At 50.3% G+C, this 9,803-nt stretch overlaps 1 protein-coding gene across 1 annotated transcript; it reads left to right on the top strand.

Moving 5' to 3' along the window:
• The first annotated feature begins 581 nt into the window (after positions 1-581).
• Positions 582-5,468, top strand: PAQR8 (progestin and adipoQ receptor family member 8). Its single transcript, XM_017745055.1, has one exon. It carries the CDS (start codon positions 647-649, stop codon positions 1,703-1,705), a length of 1,059 nt encoding a protein of 352 aa, XP_017600544.1. The 5' UTR covers positions 582-646; the 3' UTR covers positions 1,706-5,468.
• Positions 5,469-9,803: the final 4,335 nt, after the last annotated feature.

Raw genomic sequence — 9,803 nt, forward strand, 5'->3', positions numbered from 1 at the left:
GCCCATCTGATGCAGGCTGAGCTGCAGGGACAGGGCTCTGCCATCCTCCTCTGTGCTGAATTTAGGTCAGGGAACAGATACCCCTGGGAATCTGGTACTCCCTCAGACCCTTCCCTAACTCCTCAGGAGATCTGGTACCTCTAAACTAGACAATATTCATAGAATCATGGAATGGTTCAGACTGAAAGGGACCTTAAAGATCATCTTATGCCAACCCCCTGCAGTCCCCTGAGCAGGGACACCTTCTGCTATCCCAGGTTGCTCCAAGCTCTGTCCAGCCTGAACAGTTCTGGTGATGGGGCAGCCCCAGCTTCTCTGGGCAACCTGTGCCAGGGCCTTGCCACCCTCACAGGGAACAATTCCTTCCCAATATCCCATCCATCCCTGCGCTCTGGCAGTGAGAAGCCATTTCCCCTTGTCCTGTCCTTCCAGGCCCTTGTCCCAAGTCCCTCTCCAGCTCTCTTGGAGCCTCTTCAGGCACTGGAAGGTGCTCTAAGGGCCAGTATCTCGCTAGTGCCATGGTTTATCCCACTGGGAATGGCAGCATGCTCTTCTCCGCAGTGCACCACCATTAACATTTCCTCTTTCTCCCGTCCCCACAGGGCAGGAAGACGACGTTCTGTGGTGCGGGGCTGAAGGCAGCAGGATGACAGCCATCCTGGAGCGGCTCAGCACGCTGTCCCTCAGTGGGCAGCACCTCAGCCGGCTGCCCCGGCTGCTGGAGGACGGCTTCCCCAAGATGCCCTGCACGGTGAAGGAGTGCGAGGTGCCGCAGCTCTTCCGGGAGCCCTACATCCACAGCGGCTACCGGCCCACCGGCCAGGACTGGCGCTACTACTTCCTCAGCCTCTTCCAGAAGCACAACGAGGTGGTCAACGTGTGGACTCATCTCCTGGCAGCTCTGGCCGTGCTGCTGAGGTTCAAAACGTTTGTGGAGGCCGAGCAGTTGCCTGTGGACGCGTGGTCCTTGCCGTTGCTCATCTTTGTCCTCTCCTCTGTCACCTACCTGACCTGCAGCCTCTTGGCCCACCTGCTGCAGTCCAAGTCAGAGCTGTACCACTACACCTTCTACTTCGTGGACTATGTTGGAGTCAGCATCTACCAGTATGGCAGTGCCCTGGCTCATTTCTACTACAGCTCTGACCAAGCCTGGTATGACAAGTTCTGGCTTTTCTTCCTTCCAGCAGCAGCTTTCTGTGGCTGGTTGTCCTGTGCCGGCTGCTGCTACGCCAAATACCGGTACCGACGGCCTTACCCCATCATGAGGAAGATGTGCCAGGTCATCCCAGCAGGGCTGGCTTTCATCCTGGATATCAGCCCCGTGGCTCACCGGGTGTTCGTGTGTCACCTGGGGGGCTGTGAGGAAGATGCTGCTTGGTACCACACGTACCAGATACTGTTTTTCCTTATCAGTGCTTATTTCTTTTCCTGCCCTGTCCCTGAAAAGTACTTCCCTGGCTCCTGCGATATCGTTGGCCATGCCCACCAGATCTTCCACACCTTCCTGGCCATCTGCACCCTGTCACAGCTGGAGGCCATTCTTTTGGATTACAAGAGCAGGCAGGAGATTTTCCTGAAGAGACACGGGCCTTTCACCGTTTATCTCTCCTGCATCTCTTTTTTTGGCTTGGTGGCCTGTAGTGCCATCACAGCTTACATCCTGCGACGCAGGATCAAGGCCAGCCTGGCTAAAAAGGACTCCTGAAAGTCACGGATGTGACGGGCATGACATCACCAGAGAAAATCAAGAAAAGGGGGCATAACATACTAGAGACATGACTGTCTTATTTGCCTAACACGCCGTGACTAACCAGGACCCTGGACTCAGATGGAGGGCTGGACACGTCATGCTGGATGCATTTTCACAGCAGGGATTGCCTTTTGCTATCCAAGAGGGGGACATGGAGTGTTTTAAGCCAGAACAAGTCACTGAACCAAGGATGCTGGAATAGGCAGAGGTTCCTTGTTCATCCTGGTAGAGCTGTGGGTGAGACCTTGCTGAAGGTCAGGGAGGGCGGCCTGGAGGCAGTGGGACTGTAGAAGGGTGTGCCAGGGCTCACAAAACCATGAGTACCACAGCTGGATGTGATGACCTCTTTGGGTTTTGCCATATCTGTGGCAGAACTGTTCCTGTCAAAGGCACTAGGAAGGTTTTGGGAAGTCTGTGTTTCCAGGGTTCAGGTGTGAGGGCATATGTGGCACAGTGGCTGGCAGAATCCTTTTCTTGTTCCAGCCAGAGGTTCTCTGTATGCTCCACTTATCAAGTGTGTCAATGCCAGGTCGCTTAGGTGGCTTTGGGAAAACATCTTTGGAGATCCAGGCTTGACCTGGGGTCCTCTGGGACAAACTGGGTCTGTGTCATCTAGAGAGTCTGACCAACCTCTAGCAATGTCCATGAAATGTGGAATAACCTGGATGTGATCTGTTTGATACAGGAAAGGCTCTGCTCCTCCAACAGCACTACTGTGCTCGCGGCCAAAAAGGTATGAAGGTGAAGGAGTCTTTATTCCCCTCTTAATGGTGCTTCATGTCCTTGGTGAGCCTTGTAGGAAAGCTGACCTTGAAGCTGCAGGGTTGCTTTTCTGCGACCAGTGGGGTTGTGACTCTGGCATGTTTTTATCAGTATTAGATGAAGGTGGAACAGCAAAAGCCAGGAGCAGGGTGACAACATAAGGGTCCTGCACAACCTCAGGATGGGTTTATCCTTGGGACTTGGTGATTCCTGTGTGGAGTAGAAAAGATAGTCATCAGGGTCACTTAATGTCCATGAGTCTCTCCTGTCCAAGGTAACAAAGGCTGGGTTACTGTGTCCCACACTAGAGGAGTCTCTTCTGTGCTTGCCTGGGGGGAATATTGAATATGAAGCCACCAAGGAGGTTTAAATCCTTGCTGAAACCAAGGAATCCATGGGATCTGTCCCAGCCATGGATTTGTCTCACTGAACCCAAGGGCAGGCAAATGAATTGTGATTGCTGGTTCTGAGCAGGCAGAGTGTAGGGTTGGGGATATGGTTGGTGAGGACAAGCACTGATTTCTGCACTTCATCTGTGTTTTAGCTCTTGAGGTGTGCATGTGTGTTCATGTTCCATGCGTGTGCATGGGATTTGTTATCCAGAAAGGCTTCACCTTGGGATTTTATATCTCCAGAGCCTTCTAGCTGGGGTAAGATTAACCCAAAGGAAACAGTGCTGTCCTGCTGGAGGAGCAAGGTGGGCCAGACAACAGATTTGTTAATAGGTGGTGGAAAAGAGACCTGTAAATAGGTACTTTACTGGTCCCGTATTTTGTGGGTAAATTTGGAACTCATGGCCCTATAGAAAATTAAATACAAAGGGAGAGGAAAGTAAGTTTGGAGTGTAGGAGAAGAAATCATAGGAAAGTCTTCAGGAGGTCATCAAGTCCACCCTTTCTCATCAGTCCTGGCCTCCTGGTTTACATCCAGTCCAGCTTAGAAATTAATTACTTCATTTCTTAGGGTGTTATTGATGGTACAGCCATGCTGATCTAGCAGAAAATCTGCCTCAGGGGAGATGCCAAGCAGGGATGGTCCCACTTCCACCTCACTGAACCCCTTCCCATGCACAGAAGCTCATCTCCCCATGGAGCACGCCAGTGCTGGGAGAGGGACCATCAGGAAACCAATCCTACTGAAAAAATGTCAGTAATTTTTGGCTGGTTTTAACTCTGAGCCAGCTCACTTGGACAACGTGGCTGCCTGCAGGGAAGGGCTGGAGTGGAGGCCAAGCAGCAGTTCCTCCTTGCATGGCAGCTGGCTGCTCAACTCACTCAGTTGCACTGATGGACTGCTCCTTCCATGGCCTCTGGCTTTGTTTGTGGGTCTCCTCCCAGTTTGAAGAAGGACTTCCAGTGGGAGCAGCTTTTTCTTACAGCCTAATTTGCCTTGGTTTTGGGGTAGGCAAGGCAGAATAAGACAGTGGGTGTGGAACTGGCTGGATGGTATCAGTGGGTTCCTGTGCAGAAACAGAGGGAAATCAGGCTGGTCCAGAGCTCATTTCTGGGAAAAAATGGAGAAGGATTGGGCATGGCTGATAATAGCAAACCTGCTCTGCTGCTACCTGGAGTTATACTGGTACCAAAGGAAGGGATCACCCAGGTGTCCCCTTCTCTGAGGGTTTGAAAACAGATTACATGCCCTGTCCTTGTCGAAGGAGGGTGAGTTCGGTAATGCCATCTCGTTCAGGGACAGGGAGAGGAGCCCACGTGGCTCTTCCAAGGTACTTTGGATCATATCTTCTCCTCCCTGGCTGAGCAGAAGTGACATTTCTCTGGAGCAGTGGTGTGACAGTGGAGGTGTTTTTGCGCACTCCCACATTTCCCCTCAGGTGAAGCCGCTCCGGTCTCCGCGTGCCCTGCACTCCCACCTGGAGCTGACCTCCTGGTTACGATGATGGGTGGAGTGAGCGGGGACCTCCCATACTGATCTGTGCTGCTGTGAGGATGCGCCCTTGTGTCACAAGGGGCTCACCAACACTGGAGCTTCCTTCATTCCTGTCTCCATCCTCCTCCTCTTCCTCCAACCAGCTTCCTTCTTTCCTTCATCTCCAGACTTCATCCTTGTGCCTTATGCACCTGGCTGCCTTCCTGGGCAGACTACACATGCTGCAGTCTGCTGGACTTCAGCTGGGAAGTGGCTGTGGAAGCTTTGCCAGCGATCCAGAGGAGACCCGGGCTGGATCTGGAAAGAGCCAAAGTGCCTCTGTGATAAATGCTCAGTTCGCCTGAGAGCTCCCCAGGACCTTCTCCTTGGGCTCACTGCTTGGAGCAGGTCTCCTCCATCCTGGTGTTCCTAAGGAGGCATGGCTGGGAAGGATGCACCAGTGGCCAGGCTTGGTGAAGAGCTGACCACCAAAGGCTGAGCACACCTAAGATCCCAAAGGGATCAAGGTCACCGTCCTCTCCCTCAGGAATCTCTGGTGCTGAGGCAGTATTCTTGCAGATCTTGCAAACCATGACAACTCCTAAGAATTCATGCCAGTGTGCCTTGTGCTATTCCTTTTTGGGCTTAATCCTGAAGGAATCTGAAGATCAGGGGCAACCTCTTTTCTGTCTGCTGGTCCCTGGTTGCTCTTAACAGCCAGTTCCCACTGACAGGATTTGCTCAGTGTATGGAGGAGGGGAGGATGGAGACAGGTGCCTTCAATTTGTATTTATGCCTAATTTGTGTAAGGAGGCAAGGACAGGTTCCTCATGTGCCTTGCAATTTACATCTTTTACTGACAAGATTATTTTTAAGCACTGTTTGTTACTAAACAGAAGTACAAAAGAGTTTGTATTCTTTTCCTTTGGGAAACAGGGAAGGGTATGAGTGTTCCTTATTAACCATCCCCTTCCCAACTCCCATCTGCTGACTTTGTATTGTTGAAAACATTGACAATATTTTAAGCTTTGTACTGTACTGATCTTTATTTAAAAACTTTAGTGGAAAAAAAAGATCTGTGAAAGCAAAACAAGTGGTGTGGTGTGAAATTTCCAAGTGCACAACTACAGAAGGTTACGAGTCATTAGAAAGGAAAGGGGATAATAATTACAGAGGGGATATATTAGAGTGATAATAATTACAATAATGAACAATAGGGTGTGGTTTTATCTGTGCATCTCAAAGTACTTTCCAGGTTTCACGATACCTATTGGATTTCATTCCCTTTCCACAAGGGAAGTGCAGAATGGCTGCCCTGACACTGAGTAGAGAAATTTTAGTTCATCATCCACAATCACAGAAGGGTTGAGTTTGGAAAAGATCTCTGGGGGCCACTTGGTCCAACCCTCAGCTCAAGCAGGGCCCCCCAGAGCTGGTTGTTCAGGTCCATGTCGAGATGGATTTTGATTATCTCTGAGGATGAAGACTCTTTTGCCTCTCTGGGTAACTGGGCCAGTGCATGGCCACCCTTACAGTAAAAACGTGTTTCCTGATGTTCAGAGGAACCTCCTATGTTCCAGTGTGTGCCCGTGGCCTGTGGTCCTGGCACTAGGACCTGGCACAGAGCCTTGCCCTGTCCTATTTGCACCCTCCCTTCAGGGATTCATATACACCTATAAAATCTTAAATATTACCTGACCAGATCCTCTTCCACCAAGGTGCATATTCCTTGCTTCAGCCTTTCGCCCTGGTCTCAGGGACCAGGGATTCCTGAAGGCTGGTCTTGCTGGTAAAGACTGAGGGGAAGAAGGCTCTTCCATGTTCTCTGTAGCCAGCTCCCACATCTTACTGAGCAATGGGCCCACAACATTTTCCCTACTCTCCCTTTTGTCACCCTATAGGAACCCTTCTGGTTGTCTTTGACATTCCCGAACAGATTCCAGTTGGACTTTGCCTTTCCTCATCCCTGCACACTCAGATAATGTCTCTGTGTTCCTTTCTGTCCATGTCCTTGCTTTCACCCCTTTGCTGCTTCTGTGTTTGAGTTTTGCCAGGACCTCCCTGCTTATCCATGCAGGCATGCTGGCATTTTTGCCCAGCTTCCTGCTCATTGGAATGGACTGTTCTTGAGCTTGGAGATTACTCCTCCCAGGCCTCCTTATCCCAAGACACTCTACCAAGGAGGCAGAGGCCTTTGAAGACGCCAGAGTCTGAAGTCTAGAGGTGTTTGATGTTTACCTTCCTCCCTTCCCTCAGGATCCTGAACTCCACCAGCCACGTCTGCCTTTGACTCCCACATCCCCAGCAAACCATGGCTGGTGAGTCTGATGTCCAGCAAAGCAGTTCTCCTTGTTGGCTCCTCCATCATTTGGAGGAGAGAGTTACCAGCACTGCATTCCACAACCCTCCTGGATTGCAAATCATTGAACCATAGAAGGGTTTGGGTTGGAAGGGACCTTAAAGATCATCCACCCTGGCATGGCCAGGGACACCTTCCACTAGACCAGGTTTCTCAGGGCTCCATCCAACCTGACCTTGAATGTTTCCACAGGTAGGGCATCCACAGCTGCTCTGAACAACCAGTGCCAGGGCCTCACCACCCTCACAGTAAACAATTTCTTCGTGAAATCAAATCTAAATCTACTCTCTGTCTTCACTTTGAAGCCATTCCCCTTTGTCCCGCCACTACATAAATAGTCCATCTCCATCTTTCATGGCAGCTCCCTTCAGGTACTGGAAGGCCACAGTTAGGTCACCCCAAAGCCTTCTTTTCTCCAGGATGAATAATCCAAATTCTCTTGGTGTTTCCTCTTAGGAGAGGTGCTCCATCCCTCTTGTGTTGTCCTTCCAGCAGGTACCAGGGTGGATGAAGTCTTTCATGAAGACCAGGGCCTGCAAAGAGGTAGCTGCCCAGTACGGTGTCACCCATTCTGGTTATGCCTTGAACCCTTCCCTGTAAGCTCCGTTGGCTCATCATCCACGCAGAATTCCAGGCACTCCAGATGTTCTCTCACTAAAGGGCAGCTCCCTCTCCTCACCTTCTTGGCGTGTCTGTATCCCTCCATTGCAACACTCGGGTCATGGGAGCCATCACACCACGCTTTCCTGATTCCCAACAAGATCATAGCCCTGCGGATGCACCCAGGTCTCTGACTTGTCATGCCCAGTCCCCACACTGCTGGTGTTCTCTATGCACACTTTAGCGAGACACCCCAGCACACCAACTTCCCAGATTCAGGGATCCCAGTTTTAGGGATTTCTCCATCACGGTGTTTTGTTGATTTTCTGATCCCTTTCTGTCACATCCTCCGTGTCCTCAGCTCATCAGCCTTGTCTGGGAGGATTGTGTGTGATCGCATACATAAGTCGTCAATTTTTCCTGAATTACAGCACTTAAAACCTCTAGAATATCCTCTATTTTTCCTTCCAATAGCCAATCATTTTAATTATTTTTTCTTAATGTAACACACAGACCAAGGCTTCTGCAGGTTGTGTTTTTACCCACCAGAGGGCGAGTTGTCTCCATCTGTGTCCTCCAGTGCCACGAAAGCAGAGCCCGATAAGGTATTCCTTTTCCCTTTCAGGAGTAGATAGCAGGGATGTGGGAAGCTAAAAAGGCTGATCTTGACCTTGGCAAGTCAGACTTGTCTGTACAGAAGTTGTCACGGATGCAGCTTAATCCAGATCTTCTTAGTTCCACTCCAGTTCCTTATTCCTCATTTCTCCTCTCTCCTGCTTTACAGTCACTATTCTGCTCTGGCTTTTCTTCTGCTTGCTTCTGTGGAATCTCAGAATGGTTTGGGTTGGAAGGGACATTAAAGACCAACTTGTTCCAAGCCCCTGCCATGGGCAGGGACACCTTCCATTAAACCAGGCTGCTCAACCTGGCCTTGGACACTTGAAGGGATGGCACAAACACAGCTTTTCTGGGCAACCTGTGCCAGGGCCTCCCCACCCTCACAGGGAAGAATTCCTTCCCAATATCCCATCTAACCCTGCCCTCTGGCACTTTAAAACCACTGCCCCTTGTCCTGTCACTGCATACCCTTGTAAATAATCCCTTTTTGGCTCTCTTGGAGCCCCTTTAGGCACTGGAAGGGGCTTCAAGGACTTCTGGGAGCCTTCTCTTCTCCAGGCTGAACATCCCCGGCTCTCCCAGCCTGTTATCTTTACAGGCTGTGGCAGGCACTCTGCCACACAGCCTTGTCACAAATTTGCTGTCACTTTCCTCAGGGATAATCCTTGGCACACGGAGGCAAATTTCCTTCTCTGAAACAGGCCCCGTTCCCTGTTAAATGCTGCCTGGATTGCAGCTTGAAAAATCAGAGCGAGTGCTTCATCAGAGACCTGCACTTGGGTAAGACCTCACAGCAGCAGCTTTGCTGTCTTCCAGATCCAGCTCTTCCAGCCTTGCTTGGCCTTCAGTCCATTATTTTCCTTTCTAAGCTCATCAGCCTCATTCTTTATCTCCCACCGTCTGGCTTTCTTCATTCTCCCACACCATGCTCAGACAGACGGTCTGGCTGCATTTCTCTCTGCTTAACTTCTGCTTACAAAACCCTCGGATCTGCTGCCTGCCCTTGGATCACAGACTGGCTTGGCTGGTGTACTGCTGATAAAGAGAACAAAGCAAAGACGCACAAAAAACTATTTTTTTTTTTCATAGAATCCTAGAAGGTTTGGGTTGGAAGGGACCTTCAGGATCATCTTGTTCCAACCCCCCTGCCATGGGCAGGGTCACCTTCCACTAGACCAGGTTTCTCCCAAATCCTGTCCAACCTGGCCCTGAACACTTGCAGGGATGGGGAATCCACTTCTTTTGGGGAATCCACAACTTCTGTAGGCAACAAACAACTTCTATTTTCCATGGTGATGGATTTAGCTCTCTCTTACATTTAGGAGTGACTTTTGAACAGTCACCTTTCCCTTGATGGCATCCCTGATGCTTCTTTTTGCCCCTTCCTCCAGAAATAAATTCCATGTTTGAAAGAGAGGGATTATATCAGTGCTACATATGAAAAATACACTATTTCACAACTATATACCTTGTTATACGTGTATATATACATCATAAACCAGCACAACCACTTATGTTAAAACATTCCAATCGCTCCAGGTATGGATTTGTGGCTTCCCAGCCACAAATCACTGTGGGCACTGCACAGGGCAGAGAAAACTCCCCAAAAATAACCCGTCCAGATGCCACCACCCACTTTGGAGGCCAAGATATTTTAATGTGAGGGGGTTCTGAGGGGCTACGAGGGAGATAGGAGGAGCTGTGAGGCAGCTCTGAGGGGGATATGAAAGGCTGTGAGTGGGATACGAGCGGACTATGAGGGGCTGTGAGGGGGAAATCCTTAATAAAACAGGAATAACGCTTTCCACGTCTTTTCTCACGCTCCGGGGGCCGGACTCCCCTCACGGG

This window comes from Corvus brachyrhynchos, unplaced genomic scaffold, assembly GCF_000691975.1.
Source record: "Corvus brachyrhynchos isolate BGI_N302 unplaced genomic scaffold, ASM69197v1 scaffold116, whole genome shotgun sequence".
In the NCBI taxonomy this organism is placed as follows: Eukaryota; Metazoa; Chordata; class Aves; order Passeriformes; family Corvidae; genus Corvus; species Corvus brachyrhynchos.